The sequence below is a fragment of the Doryrhamphus excisus genome, linkage group LG2 (assembly GCF_037039965.1).
Source record: "Doryrhamphus excisus strain RoL-2023G ecotype Guam linkage group LG2, RoL_Dexc_Guam_v1.1, whole genome shotgun sequence".
In the NCBI taxonomy this organism is placed as follows: domain Eukaryota; kingdom Metazoa; phylum Chordata; class Actinopteri; order Syngnathiformes; family Syngnathidae; genus Doryrhamphus; species Doryrhamphus excisus.
The window spans coordinates 2019699-2045278 of record NC_136358.1 but is presented as its reverse complement, the minus strand read 5'-3'; the positions used below and the strand labels follow the sequence as shown (position 1 = coordinate 2045278).

General features: G+C 43.4%; 1 protein-coding gene across 2 annotated transcripts in view; it reads left to right on the top strand.

The window, feature by feature from the left end:
• The first annotated feature begins 2175 nt into the window (after positions 1-2175).
• Positions 2176-25580, top strand: part of efnb3b (ephrin-B3b) — a 62559-nt gene continuing 39154 nt past the window's right edge. Inside the window, exon 1 of one of the 2 annotated variants that reach the window (XM_078795171.1) lies at positions 2176-3087. In XM_078795171.1, the coding sequence (XP_078651297.1) occupies positions 2960-3087 (128 nt within the window). In that variant the 5' untranslated portion in view covers positions 2176-2959. The remainder of the gene's footprint in view (positions 3088-25580) is intronic. The other variant, XM_058066040.2, reaches the window with a different exon arrangement.

The window sequence follows — 25580 nt, the reverse complement described above, 5'->3', positions numbered from 1 at the left end:
GGTCTGGCCCTGTGCATGAGTTTCACACAACACACACACACACACACACACACACACTTGTGTTTTAATCCCAGTGTGAGTTTCCTTCCCATCAAGGTGTTTGTTTCACTCTTTGATTCCTTTGTGTTGCAGCATCCGTATTGTTGTGAATGATAGTCACCGGGAGCCATTACTGATTGGTGTGTGTGTGTGGGGCGGGGGGGGGGCACCAGGAAGGCAGAGGATGCAGTCATGGAGGAGATTTGAAGGTTGGCCTACTAAATGAGGCCTCCACTGCAATGATGCTGCAGTTATAAACATTATGTAGTATAGATATATACACACACACACACTTAATATGAAACTCAAGCAGGATGAAGAGAACAGAAAAAGGGGAAAGGGAAAAACAAATGAGCTGAAAAGGGTGTCAAGATGCAGAATGAATGAATTAATCTAAAAAAAGTATCTCGACCAACAAAAGTAGAGCATTGCAAAGCATTATTGAACAGCAGGGTAGTGTCTGCATATGTTCATACTTGAAAATGACAATAATGCTCCTGTGCTAATGTTAGCATGCTAGTGCTGACATGCTAACACCTAATGTGTTAGCAAGTGTTTAAATATGTGTCTACTTGTGAAAGGGGCTAAAATGTTACTATGCTAATATAAGCAAGCAAAACCTTGTTAACACTAATGAAAATGGTCGAAATGCTCCTATGCTAGCTAAGCTAACGTTATCATTCTAGCACTTGCCCCGATAGCACTGTGTTTCTATGAGTTCTTGTAAAAAATAGCTGACATTAAATTCATAGTGTAACAGTTTTAGAACATGCTAAATTGCTAACATTTGCATGCAACACCTAGCCTGGTAGCACTGTCTGTGGGTTAGTACTCATGAAAATGTTTTTTTAAAAAAAAACATGCCACTATGCTAATGTTAGCATGCAACACCTAGCATGGTAGCACAAAGTGTCTGCACTTGTTAACACTTATACTATGTTAGTACTATCATGCTAAAAGCTAATGTGATACCACTAAGTTGTCAAATAATATTAGACCGAGGAAAACGTCTAGTGATGTTAACATTAGCATGCAAAACCCAGCATGATAGCACTAAAGTGGGTACACATTTTACTATGCTAATGCTAACATTCTAGCAATACTAACTTGCTAATGTTAGCATGCTTACACCTGACATGATAGTGTAGTGTTTCTATGAGTTCTATTAATGAAAACAACTAAAATGCTACTATGCTAACATTACATGCAACCCCTTGCATGGTAGTGTTGGCATATTTTAATTTGCAAAAATGCTATTATGCTAATGTTAGCATTTTAGAAATGCTAACTGCTATCATGCTAAAATGTCGCAGGTTAGTGCACAGGCCTCAGGTTCGATTCCCAGCTCGGTCATCTCTGTGTGGAGTTTGCATGTTCTCCCCGTGTGTGAGTTTCCTCCGGGTACTCCGGTTTCTTCCAACATTCCAAAAACATGCTAGGTTAATTGGCTAATTGGCTAATTTGTCCATAGGTATGAATGTGAGTGTGAATGGTTGTTTGTCTATATGTGCCCTGTGATTGGCTCGCCACCAGTCCAGTGTGTACACCGACTCTCGCCCCAAGACAGCTGGGATAGGCTCCAGCATGCCCGCGATATAGATGATGATGGATGGATGGATGGATGGATGGAGGGTTGACTTTGTTCAGTATGGGCCAACCTGCTTTGGCATGCAGTGCACAAGTGTGTCCACATGATGGCAGTCGAGGTCCGGATTTACCATATTGCCGTTTAGAACCGCCATGAGAGTTTATCCCAAGGACCTTGTAGGACCTTTTTGCATTTTGTTCCCTCCTTATTGTTTTTCGTAGTCTTTCTTTGTCTTTTAGACAACAATGCGGCACTGATACTCTTCCCAAAGAACCATAAAGCATTGGTAAATATTTTTTCATGTGATTCTTTACCTGCAATACCACTTAAATGCTCGCTGGGCGCTCTTGCTTCACCACCCTGGGCCAAATGTTTTTCGGTGTTTTTTTTTTTTTTATATACAAGACTGAGTATAAAGGTCCGAATCAATCGGGAGCTCATAGAAGGACTTTATTACCCCCCCTCCCCTTTTTTTTAAAGCTTGGATGCATTGTGCTGCGTTTACGCACCCTGCCTGCCAGTCAAAGAATGGGAATTCGTCTCCCCTTTCGATCCTCCCTCCCTGGTTGCTTGTGGTGATCCAGTGGATCTTCCAGTGTGCAGCGAGCCTCCGAGCAGGTCGGACCGGTGGGAGTGTGTTGTGACCGGATCACACATTGGACCTACGCTCGCCTGATATATGTTTTTTAATTATTATTTCTTATCAAATATCACTTTTGACAGTTTTTTCGTACTGGATCCTTTGTTTCCCAACTCTTGTAGAATTAGACTCTTGGATCTACTGCCTTTTTGTGTGTAATTCCCAACACAATCAGCTGCGAATTGAGGATTTGTGGATTTAAAAGCTGCCTTGTGTGAGTTATTGAAAGGATTGTGGACAAGTAGACCGAAGGGGTTTGAACATGTGGACTCCACATTGCAGCCTTTAAAAAAGGACAATATTTATATTTGTTTTATGGCGCCTTGCATGAGGCAATAAGGTAATGGGAGAGGGTGCACAAGCAACAAGGGAGCGTTGTTTGGGTTCCATGAAGGAGTCTCGGCTGGCTTGCGGTTCTTTTTGACAAGATTCACTGGAGTTCTATTTAAAGTCCTGGACCAGTACCTTCTTCTCTGCAAAAAGGACCACTAATGGCTCATTAGAGTGGAAGCCATGGGATGCGGACCGAAATAATCCAGCTTGGACACTGAACTCCGTACTGTGTTTGCACCTGAATGCATCTTGCACCTGACCTCTGACCTCCTGGTTTTTGGACCTTTCCTCGACTGCTTCTGGCGGAGCTCAGCTTGGCTGCTTTGTCTTGTTGCGTTCTGGTTCTGAAAGTTCAGTGAATGTGGCGCGACATGGCGTGTCCGTGGAGTGGGAATGGATTGTGGGTCCTGCTGGTGTTGTTACTGGATTTACTGGGAACCACGGCCAGCAGCATGGAGCCCATCTACTGGAATTCACTCAACGAGAGGTAAGGACGCCTCATTGTGCATGCATGCCCACGGAGTTGCATTCAGGGAACGCACTTTACGTCTTTTTAACCCCGAACAGCAGGTCCCATAATTGTACCTACAGGATATTTCTTAGTATATTGTGCAGTAAACTGCTTGTATTCTTAAATATTCTACATTTCCACCCTTTCCACTTTCATTTTAACCGCAGCAAAACACATTGTCCTTACAAAATGTACTTCTGTGTGGTACTTTGTGTGTCCATTGTCCTTAAAATGTCACAAATTAGACAGCAACGGGACAAAATATTACTCCAAAAATGACTTAGTGTGCTTTTGCACCCTTTTCAGTTTAATTTTAACCAGAACAAAACAATTTGTCCTAAAAAAAAATGCACCTTTGAGTCCAATTGTGTGCTACTTGGTGTGTCCTTTGTCCTTAAACTGTCTCAAAATAAGACACAAGGATCAGTAAAAGGGCACAAATGTGCTCCAATAATTACCCCCATGGTGTATTTGAGGTTGTGTATTGCATATTTTTGGATATGATTTGTCTTAAAAAGCTGCTTTTACGTCACCCAATATTACACTACGCCTTGTAGACTCACTATACTGCACAAATTACAGTTATTTGTTGCGCTATCTTACTTGTAATGTCGTGTTTTTGTCCTTAAAGTGTCCAAAACACACTTACGGATCAGTAAAGGACTCCAGTAATGATCCCTCTGCGGCAGTCATCTGGTACAATTTGCAGTGAAACATGTTCCTCTAAATGTTGTGCTTTTGCAGCTTTTCCGCTTTTAATTTGAAGTGGGTTCAAACACATCGCACGTTTGGGTCCAATAGTTCACATTACTGTCCATTGTACCTTTTTAGGCCAGAAAAAGTGGCCCCTATTCTACGGGAAATATACTTTTCCTTAAAAACTGTCCAAAATGCACCAATAGTTGGGATTTGTGTAGATAGAATTGACCTTTTTCACCCCAGTCTTATCACAAGACGCTTATATGTCAACAAGTACCACACTAGAACTTGCAGAGTCACTATACTGCACAAATGAAGGTTATCTCATGTTCTGTCTTAGTAGTAATGCCGTGTCTTTGTGTTTAACCTTGTCCAGAATACTTCTATTGATCAGCCGAGGAAGAGAATAATTATTCCCATGTGGTATTTTTGTGTGTAGATGAGTACAAATTGGTTCAATTTCCTGGTTTCTACAAAACGTGTGGTACTTTGTGCGTCCGTTGTATCTTTTTAGGCACTCCTACTGCACCCGTTTCGTCATCTGGACGCCATTACGTCAACAACGTAGAAGCGTTACCGCGTGCAGACTCGCCATAACGCACAAATCTTGGTTGTGATGTCATGTTTTTGTTCTTAAAGTGGCAAAAATGGAACAAATGTACCCCCATCGTGCATTTGGAGGCGTGAACATGTGTTGATGTGTGGTGATTTTTTTTTTTTCATTGCCCCCCCCCATCCCAGAGTGCAACAAGTATAAGATTATTGACGGTGTTGACGAGTGCGGGAGCGTTTGTCATGCTCCTCACAGCGGAGGCGGCGTCGCTCTTGTTGCACAGCTGCTCCAAATTTGTCCCCCCTCTCCTCCTCCTCGCCCATCGCTCATTGGAGGATTATCATGCGGCAGTAGTTCGTCTTAAGTCGCTGGAAATGGAAGGCAAATCGCTGCCAGGTGACCTTGATGCGTTCACTGTTAGGAACTTCAGTGTGGAATTAAACTTAAGAGGCGTCATGATGATGCTTTCACCTTTTTCATTATCGTGAGAGGAATAATTCCTGATTCCTGGACTGCATGCGGGGCCTTGGAGGAACTCTAAAGTCTTTCCAGTCTCCCTTGTATTCAAAGAAATACCCCCCCCTCCAATTCCTCAGGAGCTCCCGCCCAGGCTTGAGGCTCGCTCAGACGCCTGTTTTATTGCGTCTGTGTGCTGCAGGCTAGGACCAGCCTGCTCCCTCAAGCCTTTCCCGTGCGGGATGCAACAGTGCATGGGAGCCCCCCCACTGTGGAGCCAGGCGTGAAACCTCTAATGAGGGTTTTTGTTGTTGTCAGCAGTGGGTGGATTCGGCCCACAGGGTTGGATGCAGAGGAAAGGAAGCATAGGTGGGGGCAATTTCCACTGAGGCTAACAGCTAGCAGGCTTTTAGGGGCTTTACAGGTGCCTCTGCGCTATTGTTCCCTAATGGAGTTTAGTGTGAGGTGGCCTGGATGGCAATTAGTGGGGAGGGGGGCGCTGCTTTGACGCCACACTCTGAGTCATCTGCAAAGAGGTTGCTGGTATATGCAAAGTACAAAGCTTGTTGTACGCCATTGTGTGGATTGACAAAGCTTAGCATTCATACTTAATCAGCTTAGTCCGTCCTCCCAGTTTATTTTCTTTTTACACACACATCCGTGCACTTTATCCCCTTTTTCTTTCCTTTCCTTGCCAAAGTTGTGTTAGCAGGCCTTGAATGAACAACTACGGTATATGCGGTATAACTACACTATATAGTACTGAGACACACTTCTCATCTTAATAGATTCTAATATTTTTCTAATATTTTTCATCAATGGAACTAAGTGCTAGAATAATGTATTGGAAGCATGTCACGATATTCGGTAAATAGAATGATCGCAATGACATATGCATGTACATGTGTGCTTGTCTCGCTATGCCACACAGGCTGGATGACAAGAGGGTTCACTCTGCATCTGCCGGTGCACGTTGGTTCTATAGTGGAATAAAGGAATGAGAGTGAACCATCCTCTCATTCAAGCTCTGTGTGGAGGCGGGACTACGAGTAAGTAAGTTAGTTTCGTGAGCTCGTATACGCTAACACAAAAGCGATTGCCGCAGCGACAGTGGTCGGCAAACGTAAACAAAAGAGTGCAAAATAGTGTGCGCTCACAGACGGCGTCGCCGGCTACATTGCAAAACAATACAGGCAACTTCTAATGTCTGACACAGATACACTGTACACTTGATATACTGTATACTTCAGTGCCATCTAGTGGTTCAAATGTGAACTCATGACAATTAATGAAAATATTGGCTAAAAATGTTTTTTTATTGATAACATTGAATCTGGACGGTTACTGACCAGCAAAATTTGTATTGTAATTTGAGTTCCAAGCGTGATTTTAAGATGTGTAGCAAAGCCTTTTTACAAAAATCCTACTGACATATTTCTGAAACATGCATAAAGGCTTATGATGTCCACCGAGCATGTATAAAGAGTCCAAATAAAGAGTCCCCCCCCCCCCCCCCCCACATCCGAAGCAGAAGTCCAAGTCCATCACTTCACGTCTGGTCGGTGCAGCAAATGGACTGTCACATTGTTAACCTCCACTCCTCGGCCCGATGCGCAGCTTTGAAGCTGCCCACCTGCGGACCCCCCCCCCCCCCCCCCACACACACACTACCCTCATCCCAAGAAGACAACCCCCCCCACCCCCTCCGTCTGCTTACCATTTTTGTCCACCTTTCTTTCCGCTTTTGTGAACAATCTCTGGCTTGCCTTTTCACATTCCTATCTGCCCTTATCTCTGCTTTCACATCCCACCCCCGATTCACCATCAACTACCCCCACCCCCCACCCCCCACGACTGCCATGTCCCCGCGCCGTGACCAGACGATGCAAATTGGAAACATGTGTCACATCCAGGGAGTAATTAAAGCGTGGCGAGGAGCTGCCGATGCACCCAATAGGTGTGCTCCAAGTGATGGGGATGCGAGCAGACCGCCCATCGGCAGCCTATTGATCTGTCTGATTAATTCCTGCCGTGTGTAACTAATTAATTGTGGGCTTTTCTATTATTAATATGCTGTCTCTCTTTGCCTGTTAAATATTTTTCAACCAAAAAAATATATATTTCAAAAACAAGAATAAATGTCACAATTTGAAGTGAAATATTTAGTTTGACCCAAATCAGACAAAGTACACAACGAACCCTTCTCTAATTAGCGCTCATGAAAGGATAGGTTAGGTTATCATGGTTAACGCTAGTAGCGAAACTTGTTGTTTTTGTTAGCTGACATCCAACATGGCTAATGTGTCTTGCATGGGCGTTGTTTGCGGTGTCAGAGTGCGTGGAATGTACCATTTTGGAGGGTTAGCACCCCCCATGCAGTATGTAAAACCAGTACCCTGAACCGATCCTAGCTAGGTGACCCTTCCCTGAGTATTTAAAAAAAAAAAAAAAAAAAAAAAAAACACAAACAGGCTTCGCTACACATCTTAAAATAAAGCTCAACCAACTTCCTGCATAAAATTCCTGCACGGAAGCTGGACTTCGGGGGATACACTTTGAATATTTCAAGTTAGTGAAAAATACAATAATATGGGAAATTTACTATCATAAAAAGGTAACAGCATGAGTGTTGATGACTCAGTCTAATTCCTGGACTGTGCAGAAATAGATAAGATGATGTCACAGTGCTGCCCCCACCTTTGACGCGATGTCCCAGTGGGGGGTGGCCGCTGTTTGATGTCATCCTTTCCGTGTTCATGGAGGTTATCTTAAATGGATCCTACAGGGACTATATTTTTATTCCTCCCCACTCGCTCGTTGCTTGCGGTGGCTTGTAATACACCCCCCCCCCCCCAAAAAAAAAAAAAAAAAACGCCCCTGCTGAGATGCTACATCCTAGTTCAATCCCGCCTCCCTGCTTCCTTCCACTTGGTCAATTATTCATTAATCGCCTGCTAATTGGCGGCGGATAAAAGGCCAGCTAACGAGACTAAGCGTTTCGGCGACAAACAACAGCAAAAACAAAGAAACGCAGTAGAATGTACTAATTTTTGAGGTCATAGAAGAGCGATACTAAATCAGCAGTGGCGCCGTCGTTTTATTCATTTGTACATTTCTGGAAAAATGAGGAGTCGCAGCAAACGAACGGCTCCGAACCGCGACTCGGTTATCATTGTCTTAATAAAGGAGTCATTCTGGAGACTTGACTCGCTACATCTCGACCACGTCCAGTTAAACTCGGCGGCAGTCAGTTGTTAAACCTGATCTAATAAGCAGAAGAAGCGTTTACGAGCTGGGAGCAACAAAAGAAGTCAGGAGGAGGGGGAACCAAGGGGTTGGGGGCGGGCCTGACCTGTCGGGTACGTAAATAGCATGCGGTGCTAACCTGCTAACCTAGCCTCTATGTTTTATGTGTGTGTGTGTTGGCGAGCGTTAAACACACACCAGTAAGCCCCAGACTGTAAACACACGTGAGAGGTGAAGGAATTGGCAGGCTGGCTCATTATTTGGCAGGATCACAACATTAACAACACCTGCACAATCTAATTAGATCTACTACGGAAGTTTGGGAGATATACTTCCCAAAATGTTTCCAAACTTTTGCATGATACTGACTCCTACTGTTCCTAATATACCGACCACACCGTTCTGACAGTGTCCATCAAAATTGAGTAATAGCATATTTTCTTTGCATGGGATCTGATAATAATGTTGTGCCTAATGAAGTGTCCAGCCAATGTGCTGGTTCTGAAGCTGTATCAGAAGTCCTGGTTCCAGTTCCTGCAGAGGGGAGGGAGAGTTTAGGGTGGTGTCACATGTGTCCCGGCATTGAACACACACACACACACACACACACACACATAGGCTCTACCTCATTAGCTTGCTTCACAGCACACAGCGCTTAAGCAGGATCATCCGATCCTCCTGGCAGCTTTTGGACCAGTCCGGGTCAACCTCTGTCTCCTGAGGGCTGACAAAGAGAAGACAGACGTGCATGTGTGTGTATGAGTCTACATGGACTTGCTTTGGTTCTGCAGAACCTGTCAGACGCAAAATCAAATATGTCCACCTCTCGGCCCAAAATGGCTCTCTAACAGACCGACACCGTCTGGCGTCGGAAGGCGAGGTCACATTTGATGGAGCAAAGATAAAAAAAAAAAAAGGAGCAGGAAATGCGGTCGGTTGGTTCTGGGAGAGTGCGCTCGGCTCGGATGGCGCAGGCGGACAGAGTGAGTGATTGTCTTCGGGTCCGAAGCGGCAAGCTGCTTCCTTCCTTCCCGCATGCGACCGAGTAAACCTGCCATTCCTCATGGCTGACACCTCCCATCACATTTGACCCCCGGGAGGTCCGACCCGGTGAAACCTAGTAACTATTTGTGGCAGAACCGGGCCTTTGATCAACTCCGCATGAAGCCATCAGAGGACTGGCAGCTCTGCGGTTCTTGTACTGATCTGGAAAAAAATACTAAATACTACTAGTAATAATATATGGAATATATTATTAGTACTAATACAGCATGACAGCAAGACTGCGGATCCTTTGAGAAGGTAGTTTTTAAGGACTGACTGCAAAAATGCAGATCAAAGATCCTCTCCACGACAGGAATGCTCTGCTGTTTTTTGGAATTTGCCACAAAAAAATGTTAGTCGCTCCTAAGTTTTGAACTGAACTTGCCGTACGCCATCATGTTTATTAGCCTGTTTACCTCACGGCCCGTCTCTACCTTTAGCACCTTGATTACTTTTCCAGGCGTGTGCGTCTGTGCGCGTGTGTGCGTGTGCGTAATTAGCACTTAAACGAGCACGGCCCATCTGGCTTTGGCGTTAACCCGTCGTCGTTGCAGCGCTCTCGCTCCATTTCCCGTGCTAAATATAACTCCCAATAGCGCTAATGCCGTAAATATAATATCGTGTTCCAGAAGTTTAGTGCGGCAGCAACGCGCACGTGATAAAATGAAAGCGAGGACTTCATTTCCAGTCTTGCTGGGTTTTCGGAGACTGAAGACTGAAGGTCTGTCGGCCCCTGAGCTGAAAACAAAGACAAAACCTCCATGTCACATGACTCAAAAGAATTCAGGCTTGGCCGCTTGTCAGCTTGGCTTTCTGTCTCTCCTCCCAAGTAGATATATTACATATAATAATATAGATATGTGTTACAAATGCTTCAGATGATGTGATAGCGTAACCTCAATGTTATGTATTCATTAGACCGGGGGCATCCAAACTTTTTCTGCTGAACAACAAAAGGATGCAAGAGCCTATTTAATTTTATTTAATTTAATTTTATTTTATTTTATTTTATTTTATTTTATTTTATTTTATTTTATTTTATTTTATTTTATTTTATTTTATTTTATTTTATTTTATTTTATTTTTGAGACATTGGTGAAAAAGTGTATTATTTATCTAAACTTCTCTTTTTGCTCCCTTTTTTTACCTCAATTTTGCTCTTTTTTTAAATTTCCAAATTATTTCAGTTTTCTTCTTGTACATTTTCTTTCTTAATATTATGACTTTATTCCCATAATATTAGAAATGTTTCCCTAATCTAATTTTCCAAAAATTGCAACTTTAATTTATTTTGTTTGTTTCTCATAATATTACCTCTTGAAATGTTGTATTTTTTTCTTTAATGTTGCTACATTTTGCTACTAAAATAATGTTATTTTTTCTCATAATATTACATCACTGTTTACAAAAGTACAACTTTTTTTTTTTTACAACTTTTTAAAATATTTTTTATGACTGAGTATTACACATTGGAAACAAAAAAGCACTTTTAAGCTGTTACAACAGAGTATTAAAATTACTTGGTATTCCAAGAGTAATGACAAGAGACTTTATTTATTTATTCATTTTATGTCATTTATGGAAATCTGTCATTTTTTTTTACTTTTTTGTAAATTTTTGTCTCGTAAATCTCGCGAAACATCTTAAAGGTACAATGGGTGTTTTTTAGAACAATGTGGGACATTTCAAGTCACACCTTATGGGCTTTAATAATGCCGCCATACGGTGTTTTGTAAAAAAAAATAATAATAATAACAGTAGGGGTGCATATTCTGCCAAATTTTCCCCATGTTGTGTGCAGCGCTTGAGTCGTGGAGTTACATCATGGGGTGTCCTCATTTTTTTCTACGACATGTGTGAGCGCATAAATTATAAATATTGCCACTGACGTCCCCCTGGCATTGATGTTTGGTCTGAAATATCAATGCCAAAATCCTGGATTATTTATTTAGCTTTAAATGTTGCCAATCTCATCATTTCAGTGAATGGATTCTTCCATCCCTAAAATAAGTTTCACATGCGGCTGTACGCTTAGTACGTAACTTTCAGCGAGTTTTGCGTGGTACGTAAAGGATTGGCTTTTTATGGCTTGCCAACGTCCTGCCGTGCACGCTCACATGCTCTTTTGTTGTCCGAGCAGGGATGACAAATGTTCCACGTTGGAGAAGGTCCAAGTGGAGGAGTGAAGTTCCTTCTCTTTGCCAGCAGAACATCAACTACGACTACAGTTACAACAAAGTCATCACTTTTTCAGGACCGGCAGGCCGTCCCTGTCATCAAAAGTCTGTCTTTGGGTCTGTCCGCCATTCTTCCTGAGCCAGTGGAGTGGGGGGGTGGAGGGGGGGTTGATAACAGATGGAGCTCTCGTCTTTCTTCCTCATAGAAGAAGGCTGTTACAAAGGCTTGCAGTCGTGAGGCGAGGGAGGGGGAATCAAACGTTGTCTTCTTTAGTTTGTGACGTTGATGGATGGTCACTTGGTCCACCATGGACTGGATGCATGTGGAGCAGCTAGAACGGTTTCCGGGAAGACTTTCTACAAGATTTTGGATCTTGCGTTCCATTCTTGTTATCTCCAAAGGTGTTTTGATGAGCTTCTAAACACTAAACCTAAACTAGACCTCCAAGCGTTCCTTTTCAGAACTTGGAGCAGAACATTGGAGGCGTTGTGGACTTTTAGTCAATAAATCATGAATTCTCCTTGATGTTGTTTGTCCTCTTCATCAAAACAATGGCGTCCTCCTCTTGAACGGAGCTAACGGGCTAACTCCACAGCGGCGCTACTTCACCACAACAAAAACAGAGCGGAGGTGTCGCTGGAGTGCTCGTGCATGGATGTCAGGCGTGTGGCGTGCGTGGGTGCGAGCGCTTGTACACCAGCCGGCGTGGGCTTGTGTTCAATGCGACCCCCCCCCACACCCACCCCACCTCAAAACACATGCCTAATCCCTCCTCCTCCTCCCCCACCACGACCACCATTACTGCCTTTATTTGCCAAACAGCGCAATCACACAAAAGGCGGCGTTAAAACAACAGAAAGTAGCCAGTACCACTTGACCCTATCAGGCGGTGGGGGGAGGGGGGCGGGGTGATGAAGCAGTGATGAGGTGATGGTAGATTGGGCGTGTGTGTGTGTGTGTGTGCGGGGGGGTTAATCCCTAGCGTAATGGTCACCCCTCCTGTCCTCCGCCCGGTCTCTAACGTGGCGCGTTAGGCTGTCAATCACTCAACAAAGCTGTCTATAAGGGGATTAGCAACCATTGGACCGACCCCCAGCAACCTTAACCCCTCCCCCTGTTGCCTTTTCACCCCTTCACACGAGCTCCGTTTCATTTTGTTACATTTCTATCATGATGCGATGCAGTCGCCATGGAAATGATGCCATGTTCAATATGACCTTTTAGCTGAAGCCAAAATATTACATATTTCAACTTGAAGCTGTACTACTGTATTTGAATAATATGCTAGCGTTAACATTTCCCTACAATCCCTAACCTTCTGTACGCTACACTCCTCCATGCGCTCCACCTTCTGTGTGATTTGTTCGTTAATACGATCCCGGCCGAGGTTTGCATTTTTGCACCCTTGTGGCCGTTTTATGGCTTAAAATTGCTCTGAGGTGTTAATGCATTAGTGGAGAGTTGCATCATCACGCAAAAAATCAATTATTTCAAGCTAAAATATCGAACTTTTTATATCTTTTATATCAACTCCATTCTTCTGTAAAGTCTGAGTATTTTGTAAAGCGCTATACAAATAAAATGTATTATTATTATTAAAATTGTTACATATTGTTGCTTTAGAACAGGGGTCTCAAACTCAATTTACCTTGGGGCCACGGGAGCTAGGGTCTGGGCAAGGCTGGGCCGCATCAGGTCCCCCCCCCAAAAAAACGCATTTATTAAAAACAGAAACTTTTTCAGCGCTTTGGTTTTAAAATGAACAAAGCATTATTAGAGCCCTGTAGACATGACAAAACACGACTATAGTCACATTTATACTTTTTATTTACAACATATTGCGCAACTGCAGGGTCTTGAGACACATGCTAACTCGCAAACTAGAGAGCTAGCGACCTAAACGGTAGCCTCCAAGTTATTTCCTTTAAACTTAAGTAGCCCAAAACTTACCACTTCCACACGGACAGGGAGGATAACTATTAACAGTTATTTAACCTTTAACATGAACATTAATCAAACGTAATAATTTTTTCTGGGTACATGATACCATACAGCATCCATATCAAACTTGCGCGGGCCGCACTAACATTAAACTTCATATCAAGGCGGGGGACTCAAACTAGTGTCCTGCGGGCCACATTTGGCCCGCGGGCCGCGTGTTTGAGACCCCTGCTATAGACTATAGTGTAGCTCTAAAGCTGGAATAAAGATGAGTTTTCAGCCGTTGGTTTAACATTTTCCAGTTCAGGTGCTACCAGCCACTCCACAAAAACAGCGGGCCTATCTTCAATGGCATTTGCCGCCTTTTAATCTCCCATAAGGCTTTGGGCTCCAGTGAGAAATGGGCCTGGGGCAAAACGGAGGCTAATTCACACTCAACATGGAATTATACGACTTCCACACATGAAGCCTCTGAATAATTTACGGCGCTCAATGGCTGGACGTTATTCATTCCGCACACGCGTGACAGGAAGCGTCTGGGCCACCGTACAGACTTGAGCCGCGGCCTCGCCAGCATCTCAGCAGTGCATCACTAAATACCCCCCCCGCCCCTCCCGTATCCTCATCTCCTCCTATCTCAAAGCCAATGTAACATATAATTACACCCCCCCGTCCTCCTTGTAAAGCAGCAGACCAGTCATTTCACACACACTTCCGTCGGCCATCATTGTGATGGACACTCGGGCTTTTCTCTGCCTGAGCGTTTCCATCTTCATCCCGATGTGACGAAGAGGAGGAGAAATAGGCGCTGTGACATTAACAAGATTGCTTGTTAAGGAAGGTGGAGGCTAAAGGGGAACGGCGGCGGTGGCGGGAGTGGAAGGGGGGGGGGTGCTGTAATTGGGAGGTTTTTGAAAAGGCGAGAAAAGAAAGAATTGGGTTTCCATGCCAGCTGTGGCGTGCGTGCATGTGTGCGTGTGCACGTGTGTGTGTGTGTGTGTGTGCGAGACTTAATATGAGGTGTGAGAATGAGTGAAGTGCTAAAGGTCAGACACACCTATCAATCAGGTCTGCACAATAGACCGACACCCCCCCTCCCTCGCTTTCCTCCTGCTCTCTGCACCTTTCTGAACAAAGAGACATTTCTGGAGAATAAGGGCGTCCTCATGCTGGACCATTCCTACTGTGATGGACTGGAGTTCAATTCCCTCATACTCTCCTTGAGGGCCCCCCACCTTCCTGCTGACCTCCATGCGCTTGTTACTCATCCCTTCCGTTCTTTTTTGCTGTTTTACTGCAATTTATATGACGACGTGGATTATTTTTAGTCTTATTTGGAGTCATTATAATTATTTATTTTTTACAAGGTTGCTTCTGTCATGAATTGCTTCCGAGAGCAGCAAGTGTTTGAAGTAAATGACTCACTTTTTGAATCATTTTGAGCCTTTGAGTATTCTATTTCTAGTATGAATTGTGTCTGTGATTGATAATAAGTCATAGCAATACATGACTCCGCTACATTGTACATTTACATTACCCAGGTATGATACTATGGAGTGCAGGGGTGTCCAAACTTTTTCCACATTAAGCCACATTTTTTTTTTTTTGTCCATCATTCACAATCCTTGTGTGAAACATTAACACGTGTTTATTTTTCTTTTCTGTGCATTCTAGTGCAAAAAAAACAAGTTAATTTGAGCTAGCTAACAATGGACATCATGGGATAAAAAACGGCAATAATGTTCCATTTACAAAACGGACGTCTATATTAACCAAGCTACAGCGGTATTGTCATTGTTGCAGCTAACACGAAAAACTATATTTATCCAGCGGACTAACACGACGCCTTGCTAGCGCTTTGTGACGGCGTCACTCACAGATGGAAGACTGGGTACCTAGCTTTTGTTTTTCCTACAAAGATGCTTGTTTGCGGTCAGCAATTTTTACCTGGGATTTTACTGGGACCACACGTATTGTGCTGGAAGACACAGCCATCCCAAGAAGAGCACATACATTGTAAGTGTTGTCGCTGTATGCATACTGCTGTTATTGACGGAAGTACTTTAAGCTAAATGCTTGATATGAAATCAATGCGGAAAGAAATTTAGGTAATGTTTTGAATCATATTAAATGTTTTATGGTTAATGCATGATCACAGCATGTATGTCAAATGATTAAATGTTTTTTTTGGAGGGTTTCATAGTCAAAATAGGTGTATCCCAATGGCATGCATTGTTAGCTAGCTCATATTAACTTGATTTCTGGCGCTGTAATGCACAGAAAGGGAAAGAAATAGGTGTTGATGTTTCACATAAGGATTGTGAATTATGGGCAAAATTTTAAAAAAGGTGCACTTTCCCTTTAAAAGGGAACAATGCACAGAAAAGCGAAATAAATATGTTTTCATGTTTCACATAGGGATTGTGAAAAAAGTGCAGTTCCCCTTTTCAAGTAGTTCTTTTTCCCCTCCTATTTTTACTGTTTTCTAAATTTATATTTCAACTTCTTTGTTATGCTCATTTCCAGCCTTTTTTCTGGACTCCTATAGAGTAGCTCCACACAATAACCCGCAAGAAAGCTTTCTAGATCTTCCAGAATCTGCACCTATTCCAGTTGTATTTTCCTTGGATTTATTCCACCCATGGAATGGATGGAGATGACAGCCATCCCAAACTTCTTTCAGAGCTCACATCCAAATGTGCAAATACAGTTATCTGGGATCTCAGTGTGAGTCCAAAATGAACCGAACCGCGCCCAAGTTCACCTGCTAGCACTTGTTGCACACCAAGGTTCGGGTGGCTATGATCACAGTTGACCAAACAAACCATACGAGCGGATAAAACTCACCAAAGTTCCTCATACCTAACCAAACATGACAGGTGTCAATAGCATCTTATTGCTGCAGCGTCAGCCGGGCCGCCGCAGGTCCACAACAAGAACACAACAAGAACACAACAAGAACACAACAAGAACACACTTCCTGCTGAGGCAGCTCAGTTTAGACAGCGTCTACAAAACACACACACACAAAAAGTGATATCTACGCCAGGAGCCTGTGTGCGGTGGCTAGAAAGCGCTTTGCATTTCTTCGAGGCGTGCCAACAAGACGCGCACGTGTGTAAGTCGGCGTAATCCCTCGCCGCGGGACGCTCTCCCTTCTTCCCATGCCAGATGGGGCGGTGGGGGGGGGCTAGGCGGCCAATTTCAACACAGCGAGCGTCGCTGCCAAGCCCAAACACGCCATCATGAGCTGCCATCCGATGTCACGGCAGTGTGTGTGTGTGTGTGTGTGTGAGACAGCGAAGGTTGCGGACATATCAAACTTCAGATCGGGATGTGGAATTGGGCTCGAACAGCTTGAACTGTTTTTTTGCCATCAAAATAATGACACAGTATAATATTTTCATGGCAAAATGTTGCAATTTTCTAGCAAAACCTCCACTTCTACTAACAAGTGTGCTCATCCTCAAGTGCACTACACAATGTGCAACCATGTCAATTGTTTTTTTATATTATTTTATCATAATTTAACAAACACTTTTGATTGCACAATGACAATAAAAGAGCTTGCCTGTTTGCAAATCTAAAATATCGGGTCACACTAGCATGCAGTTTAGCATCATTTTACTCAAATGCTCATGCTACCGTGCTCGGCAGCCCTGGTCAGGTGAATTAGCTATTACGATGACACTAATGACATTTTCTTTTGAATCAATTAATTGAATCAATTAATTATGCGCATAATTGTATTGTGGAGTGTAATAATGATCATAGAGCAGAGCCCCGCTATTCCAAGGGGTTTACGTCCGAGACCATTCTTGTGTAGCAAATCAAGGCAAGTAATTGAGCTACTCATAAAAAAATTATGTTTTTAACATACCAATAAAGTTTGCTGTCTCGATCCTCGGCCTCCAAGTCCTCCAGCTAGAGTGACCTTAATGCTCTCCTCTGATTTCAGGTCAACATTTGCAAAAAAAGTGTTGAGCTTAGTGATTAGATTCAATTTAGAGGTAATTTTAGTCATGGAATACAATACTTTTATCGCAAAATGCAGTGTTTTCAGGACAGGTTTGACATTTTGTCTGAAATGTGAACTTTTTTGTGGCCATGAGGTGTTTTTTTGAAGAAAAAAATGATTTATTCAGTTTTTATTGAGTCATGCTAAAAAATCTGAGCTATCGTGCTGGACTTTGTACAATCTGGACTAAATTCTCAAAAGATGCTAACACACACTAAAGTTGTTGTATTATTTTATACTATATTGACTTAACAAGTACTTTTAATCTTGTTGTCCTGCTTGCACAATGCCAATAAGTGCATCATCTATTCTAAAATATAGTGTTTTTGTAGCGGCTTTGTACTTTAGTTTGTTATAATGCAGCATGTATTATCATTTTTTGAAGCAAAACACCCCAGTTTGTATAAAATCTTAACATTTTGTGGCCAGAAGGTGGCAATTTTGTAACAACATAACGTTCTTCAGTGGTGAAATGACTTTTTGTGATGGAAAGTATTTTTTTGATGGGATGTCTGCCACGTTTGTGTAGTGTATTGATGCTCTTTTAGCAGCCACTCAAATTGCTAAAAAAAAAAAAAAAAAAAAACTTTTTCAAATAATGTCCTACCAAACTCTCACAAGAGCATGCTGAGTTAGCATGGGATGTGCGGATGCTGACACACACACACACACACACACACACCCACACATGCACACACACTCTCTCATGGGCTAAGCACAGGTTTATTCCGGCCTACGGGTCTGGAAGCAATGCTGGTGGATTAGCGGCGGGGCCTGCGGAGAGTGAGATGGAGCCGCCACAGGCAGGGAGGCGAGGCGATGGACGAAGATTAAGGATGGAAAGACGGTGAGGCGCGGACGGAAATCCGCCGAGCGCCGACATAGAGGGAGGAATGGAAGCCGCTGCTATGAAACAGTTAACTCCACAGTTTATACCACAGGATGGATTATCTACCTCCCTGCCCCCCATCTGCAATCATTCCATTGTGTCCAACTATGAAGAAAGGAGGCGGGGGGAGAAATTCCCTCTCTTTCTTCAAGTAAATTAATAATATGAAGCCTCTCTATCCCTCTCAGCTTGCTTTATCCTTTTATTCCCCCACTTTGACGCTTTATCTCAGTATTCCCGGCTTCTATTATTCCCTGGGCTGTATGCTGGAGTTATAGGAGTGGATGCCTGCATGTGTGCATTCAAAGAAAGCACGCTAGGCTTTGAAAGGGAGGAGAAGGAGAAGGAGGAGGAGGAGCGGCACGGACACAAGTGTGACAAAGAGACGGGTGAGGGGGATGGAGGGGCTGTCACAGAAGCTCCCATGGGTGCATCTTTTGGACTTTTTCAAAGCCCGTTCCCAGCATCCTTTGCTTCCTTACCTGTACTCTAACATCTGTACGTGCATACTTTCACTGCTAAAAAGGTCCAATCGCCACAGCCTTTACTTCCAAAATGGATTCAACGGGGACCTTGAAAAGCTTTTGGAACTAAACAAAGTTGTCCAAAAAAACCTTATCTGAATAATGCATGTCGGCTGAAAGGGGGCAGGTTCGGTGACGCTTACCTCCTCAGTGTCCTGCGACTGGCCAAACAGGTCATATTGAGGCAAACGAGATGCAAAAAAAGGGGTGCCAGGGGGGGAGTGAAAGTGCGGGTGGGCTGACCGGTTCAAGGAAGCGCTGATAGACGTTGACACTAAACAACAGCAAAGATGGCCAGATAGCAACTGTGAGGGCTTGCGACAGTTTGACGGGTGGCCAGGTGGTGGTCCTTGTCCTTGTGGTGCCTTCATAAATGGAATCATTTTTACCCTAAGGTGCATTTTTAAAAATCCCGAGTGGTTAGCATGTTGGCCACACAGTTAGGACATCGGGAAGATCTGAGTTTGAATCCGGGTACTTTCCTCCCACATTCCAAAAACATGCTAAGTTAATTAGCGACTCTAAATAGTCCATAAGTATGAATGTGAGTGTGAATGGTTGTTTGTCTATATGTGCCCTGTGATTGGCTGGTCACCAGTCCAGTGTGTACAGCTGTGATAGGCTCCAGCATACCCCTGCGATCCAAATAACGATAAGCGGCATAGAAAATGGATAGGTTTTTCAGTGGGAAAAGAACATCATGCAGTCTTGGAATATTTGGAATTTTGGGAACAATTTACCGATAATACTTGCACTTGCGTGTCACTTAGCCACAATTAGCCACAATTTGACATTTTTAGGGACAATTTTGGGACTTTAATTGTTTTGTTTTTTGTCCTGTCTTACTTCGGTACGAGGTGCATTATTAAAAAAAAAAAAAAAAACCTTAAGCACTGTATTATGGAAAGCAGGAAGTGAACAAATGTAACAGTTTCTGATTGTAAAAGTACCAGATGGAGGGGTAGGATTTAATAAGCTTTGCTTCTTCCTACTCCTTTTGGACATGTGGAACTGTGAACTGATTATGGGATGCATTCAATTGTAATCTGATGCATGTTCAAATGAAATAAAACCATTACCATTACCATTACCATTACCATTACCATTACCATTACCATAATGCGTGCAGGTCTTTCCAGCTATAAACTACAGTATAAATAAATAAAATCATGGTGAAATGCATGCTGGGAACTTAGCAGCATGCATTAGTTGCGCTTGAGCTGATGTGTTAATTAGCCCGCTCATTAACTGGAATCATACCCGATGAGTGTACAGTGGGCGTGGGCGGGGCTTCTTGGTCAGTCGTCTCGTGAGGTTTGCGTGGGCGTTGATGCCGACGCGCGTCAGCAGGCTTGCCCGCCGCCGCCGCCGCCGCCGCGAGGCTTCACGGCAGACCGCGGCGTGTCGGCGGAGGGGGCATTTCGCCACTGATGTCACACATCACATGATCTCTGACATGATTGGATGTGAGTGAGTCGACATGATTCTCTGCCTTGCGTGTTTTATTTAGCGATGTTCTACATTGGTAGTGGGATGCCATATTAAATGTTCAAATGAAGCTTTTATTGTTTAATTCAGGGCGGCGCAGGGCCTATTTTAGACCTGCAGCTTATTTTTTTATTGGCCTCCGAGCCTCCAGTATTATTAATAAGACATATTGTTACACTCATTTGCTCACCTTGTGCACAACATTAAAGGAAAAAAATGCCCATCATCCACAGTCTTTATGTGAGACATGAACACACGTCTTTTCCTTTTCTAAGGATGTAAAAACAGATAAAAAAGAGGCAGCTCATTAATGCACGTAATGGGACACATCCATTCCGCCCTACAAAGCACGCTATTAAAACACCTCCAACAAGGTTTTATATTCATGGCGTGAACACGCAGTAACAGGTAGATTCATGACAACATGTAATACTTTGCCGTACTTTAAACATTAACGGAACTTGATTTCACACAGCAACGAATGCTACACCTAGCCTTAGCTTTTCCAAACTCAAAAACCAAAACACAACAGCATTGTAGCTAGCTGGCTTATAGCTAGCTGGCTTGTCGCTAGCTGGCTTGTCGCTAGCTGGCTTGTAGCTAGCTGGCTTGTAGCTAGCTGACTTGTAGCTAGCTGGCTTGTCGCTAGCTGGCTTGTCGCTAGCTGGCTTGTCGCTAGCTGGCTTGTCGCTAGCTGACTTGTAGCTAGCTGGCTTGTAGCTAGCTGGCTTGTAGCTAGCTGGCTTGTAGCTAGCTGGCTTGTAGCTAGCTGGCTCGTCGCTAGCTGGCTCGTCGCTAGCTGGCTTGTAGCTAGCTGGCTTGTAGCTAGCTGGCTCGTCGCTAGCTGGCTCGTCGCTAGCTGGCTTGTAGCTAGCTGGCTTGTCGCTAGCTGGCTTGTCGCTAGCTGGCTTGTAGCTAGCTGGTGTTGTGTGGCAAGGTGTCACTATTCCAGTAACGTAGTTCTTTGGCATAACAATGTTTTTTTTTTGCATAACAATAATAACTGGAGAAGCACTTGGAGAGCGCAGATCCATAGTCCCCCCGCCCCATGGCTCCATATTGCGATTCCCACCAAAATTTGGTATTTTGTAGAACCTTTGGGAAACTTGTCCTATATTTATTTTCAAAGTTCTCTGACTACTTTTTGTGCAGTTATATGCACAAGTGACGAAAATGGTCCAATCTCGCAATGTTAAATAATGATCCGGATCACTGCCAAAAATTCCTGAAAATTTCATCCAAATCCATTCAGAACTTTGCAAGTTGTTTTGAACACAAAGAAACATAAACAAAAAGAAATGCTGGCTTTCTTAATATGCAGGTGACATTATGTATGTAAATGCATCCCATTCTTCACTGTCTCTTTTTAGCTGTTTTTATATCTTTATAACACAGAAAATAGAAAGACCTGTGTTACATGTTCGATTGTGGATGACGGACAAAATTCCTTTAAGATGTTTAAACTGCTTTGTGCAGATAGCGTAGCATATTTTGTCCCGCATTCGATTGGTTTTAACATCTTTAATGCACAAAATGTATCAATCAAAGTTGCCCCCCCCCCCCCCCAAACCCCTGTTTTGATGTATAAATCACCGTCAGAGCGAGGTCAGCCTGCATGGATGTGTAAAGGAGCACGTCACGTCCCAGCAAGTGGAACCCTGTGATAAGAGAGCACTTGGAGGTTAGACGTGTCGCGTATAAAAAATAAAAAAAGCCTATATAGGAATGTGCCTCCGGCTTAACCTGCAATTAGCCGCCCATGAATACTAACTTGGTGGCGACATCGCGCAATGCCGTTTGACCGCTAACAGCACGCACAATCTGGGGGCCTTGACCTCTCATTGGTGCCGCCAGGACCAGATGACGCCCTCTCTGCCAATCAGGGGGCGGCGGTTGATGGTGAAGTTGAGTTTTTTTTTTTTTTTTTTTTTTTTTAAAGGGGTGACAAAGCGCTGCCTCGCAAACCCCCCGCCTGCGTTTGTGAGTGTTAATCTGCTTTGTGTGGTTTGCACGCAGCATCAGCACTCAAGCTTGACCCTTGACCTCTCACATCCAATGGTGGGAATGGACTGTCGGTGGGCGGGGGCGAGGGTGTGGGGGCATAGTCCGCACGCAATGCAACCAGGGGGAAAACATTCCACGACGTTCAGATGGGAAAATGGTTGAGAAAATGAGGGCACCCCCGTGGTGACATGGACACACATGGAATACACAATTCCATAATCATTACATGAAGGATGACTGACGGACAGCCCATTGTCCCGCCTGTGTCCCTGCATAAACGTTTGCGTCCATGCGTCCAAACTTCCATGTTTTTCAGTCAAATGTTCAAATTTCAAGTCAATCATGTCTCATGCTGTTTAATAACTATCTATCTATCTAGTGCAGGGGTCTCAAACTAAATTTACTTGGGGGCCACTGGGGCTAGGGTCTGGGCGAGACTGGGCCGCATCAGGTTTTCCAAAAAAAAAAAAAAACGCATTTATTAAAAACAGAAAAATGAATAACATTTGCTTTGGTTTCGATTTTCTACATAAAATGATAAAACATTCCACTGTTGTCAAATATCTTACTTTTTATTTTTTTACACAAAATAAAATGAAAAATAAATAAACAAATCAAGAATAAAGAAAATCAATCAATCAGTAATAAATAAATAAATATAATAATAATAATAAAACGGCAAATAATAAAAACTTAAGAAACCACATATAGTTGGTAGGTAGACAAATTATTTTTTTCAGATTAAAATGAACAAAGCATTATTAGAGCCCTGTAGACATGACAAAACACGACTATAGTCACATTTATACTCTTTTTATTTACAACATATTGCGCAACTGCAGGGTCTTGAGACACATGCTAACTCGCAAACTAGAGAGCTAGCGACCTAAACGGTAGCCTTCAAGTTATTTCCTTTAAACTTAAATAGCCAAAAACGTACCACTTCCACACGGATAGGGAGGATAACTTTAACAGTTATTTAACCTTTAACATGAACATTAATCAAACGTAATAATTTTTTCTGGGTACATGATACCATACAGCATCCATATCAAACTTGCGCGGGCCGCACTAACATTAAACTTTCATATCAAGGTGGGGGCCTCAAACTAGTGTCCTGCGGGCCACATTTGGCCCGCGGGCCGCATGTTTGAGACCCCTGATCTAGTGGATTTGTCAGAAACATGATAGCACAGGCCACACTGTGACTAATTTTCATCTTTTAAAGCAAGAGAAAAAATAGATTCTGTAAAAATATTTCAAGCCACCTGTAATCCAACATTCCCACTTCATCGTCTCCATCCTTTCTCCCTCCTCCACAATCTTACGTAACAGCTCCCTCCTCCCGCAGTCTGATGTCGCACCTGTCGCTCTCGACTGTCAATCAACAAGTGCGCAATTTTATGAGCTCGTTTTCATCGCTCGACTATAAAAAAAAAAAACGAAAAAAAAGATGAATGCGATCTGTGGAGATGCGCTCCTCGGCGAGCCCCTCAAAGAGAGAGAGAAAGAAAGAGAGGGATGAAAGTCAATTTTTCATATTTCATTAACATAATGATTTGGGCTTTGTGTTGTCTTTTCATGTATATTTGACTGTGTGTGTGTGTGTGTGTGTGTGTCTCATCTGTGTGTTGCAGCACTCCCCACTCGGGAGTGCAGAGGTTGAGAAAGAACACACACTCCTCCCTAGCCGAGCCTCCTGTCTATTTATTCCTCGATTCATCCCATTCTTTATTTATTTTACACATCGCTTCCTAATGCAAATAGGTTTATGCTCCCCACCGAACTAGGGCGCAGCACGGGACCGCCGCCGTTTTTGTGTGTGTGCGCGTGCATGTGTGTGTGTGTGTGTGTGTGAACCAGTGCGTAATAGAGCCAAAGTCCTTATCTGTCACCAGAGAGCTGCCTGGCTCTCTCTCAGCTGTCAATCATCCAACCCTGGAGACAAACACTCGGCTTCAAACAGAGGCAGTAGAGGTTTGTTGAACTGGGTTGGGGCTGAGGGTGGGGGTGGGGGTGGGGGGGGGGGGATGAGAAGATGAAGCAGCAGAAGGGAGGTGTCCGTGAAGAAGGAAAGGAATAAGGGAAGCAGGTGTGTAAGGATGAAGCAAGGAGATGCCTCCATGGGACTGCCGGACTTGTGGCGCACTCCTGGAACTTCCACTTCCACTCTTTCTACACCCTCGGTCACACACACACACACACACGATGGAAAATACACCCGGGTGACTTTTTCACACCGCTCTTTAGGAGCTAAAGTGGGTGAGAAGTGGCTGAAGCACACTCCCACGCACTGCTCTCTCACTCTCTCTCACACACACACACACACACACAAAAACACACTCTAGTACTGATAGCACACCTTAGTATCTTGATGACCCGGACCCACTCACTTTTGTTGACAGCACCCTCACTCTGTGAGTGCAGCCATCACATGTAACCCAGCCTTTTCTTCTCAAAGGACAATACAATAGAAATAAAGTACTTTAGAGTAGTCACTGTACAGCTTGTAATGGTGGACATATGTCTGTACACTGACTACTCTACTTGATATTGCTTTTTATGAGAGACCGTAGACGACCGTTGATGTCACCATTACGGCCACCCAAATATCCCAAATGCTCCAGCGCCTTCACCCTAAGCCCCCTGAAAGCTTCCGTCAGCCAAGAACAGGAGGAGGTGTTTGGGTGTTGGAAAGCCAAAGACGGGTGAAAAAAAAAAAAGAAGCAGCTGAGGCTTTGAGGCCCAAATCGCTTCAAGATGCATTCAGCCCGAGACCAACCAGCACAGAATTTGTGGATGGGATGGTGGATTTAGCATGACGCTCCTGCCGGGATGGAAACAAATCATGGTGTCCGCACCGAGAGACGCATACTGAAAAATAAAAAGATACGGGGGCCACTTTTACATTTTTAAAACCAACATCTGTGGATAGGCAGATGTTACATTTCAGACAAACAAACAGCCCCCCCCCCCCATCTTTGCTGTTGTTTTGTGTTTATTATTGTATTTTTAGACTGTAGAAGCACCACAAAAACTCTCTATTGGAAGTCATTAAGTGTACCTAATAAAGCAGGGGTCTCAAACTCAATTTACCTGGGGGCCACCGGAGCTAGGTTCTGGGTGAATCAGGTTTTCAAAAAAAAAAAAATGCGATTTATTAAAAACTGGAAAAAAAATCTTCAATGCTTTTGCTTCTGCTATACCCTACAATTTTTCAGTACTTTGGTTCCGGTTTTCCACACCAAAATATCTGATAAAACATTCCAATTGTTCCAAAAAAATTTCTTCATTTTTATTTTTCTATACACAAAATAAATAAACAAATTAAGAATAAAGACAATAAATCAATTAATCAGTAATAAATAAGTAAAATAATAATAAAACAGCAAATAAGAAAAACGTAAGAAACCACATACAGTTGGTAGA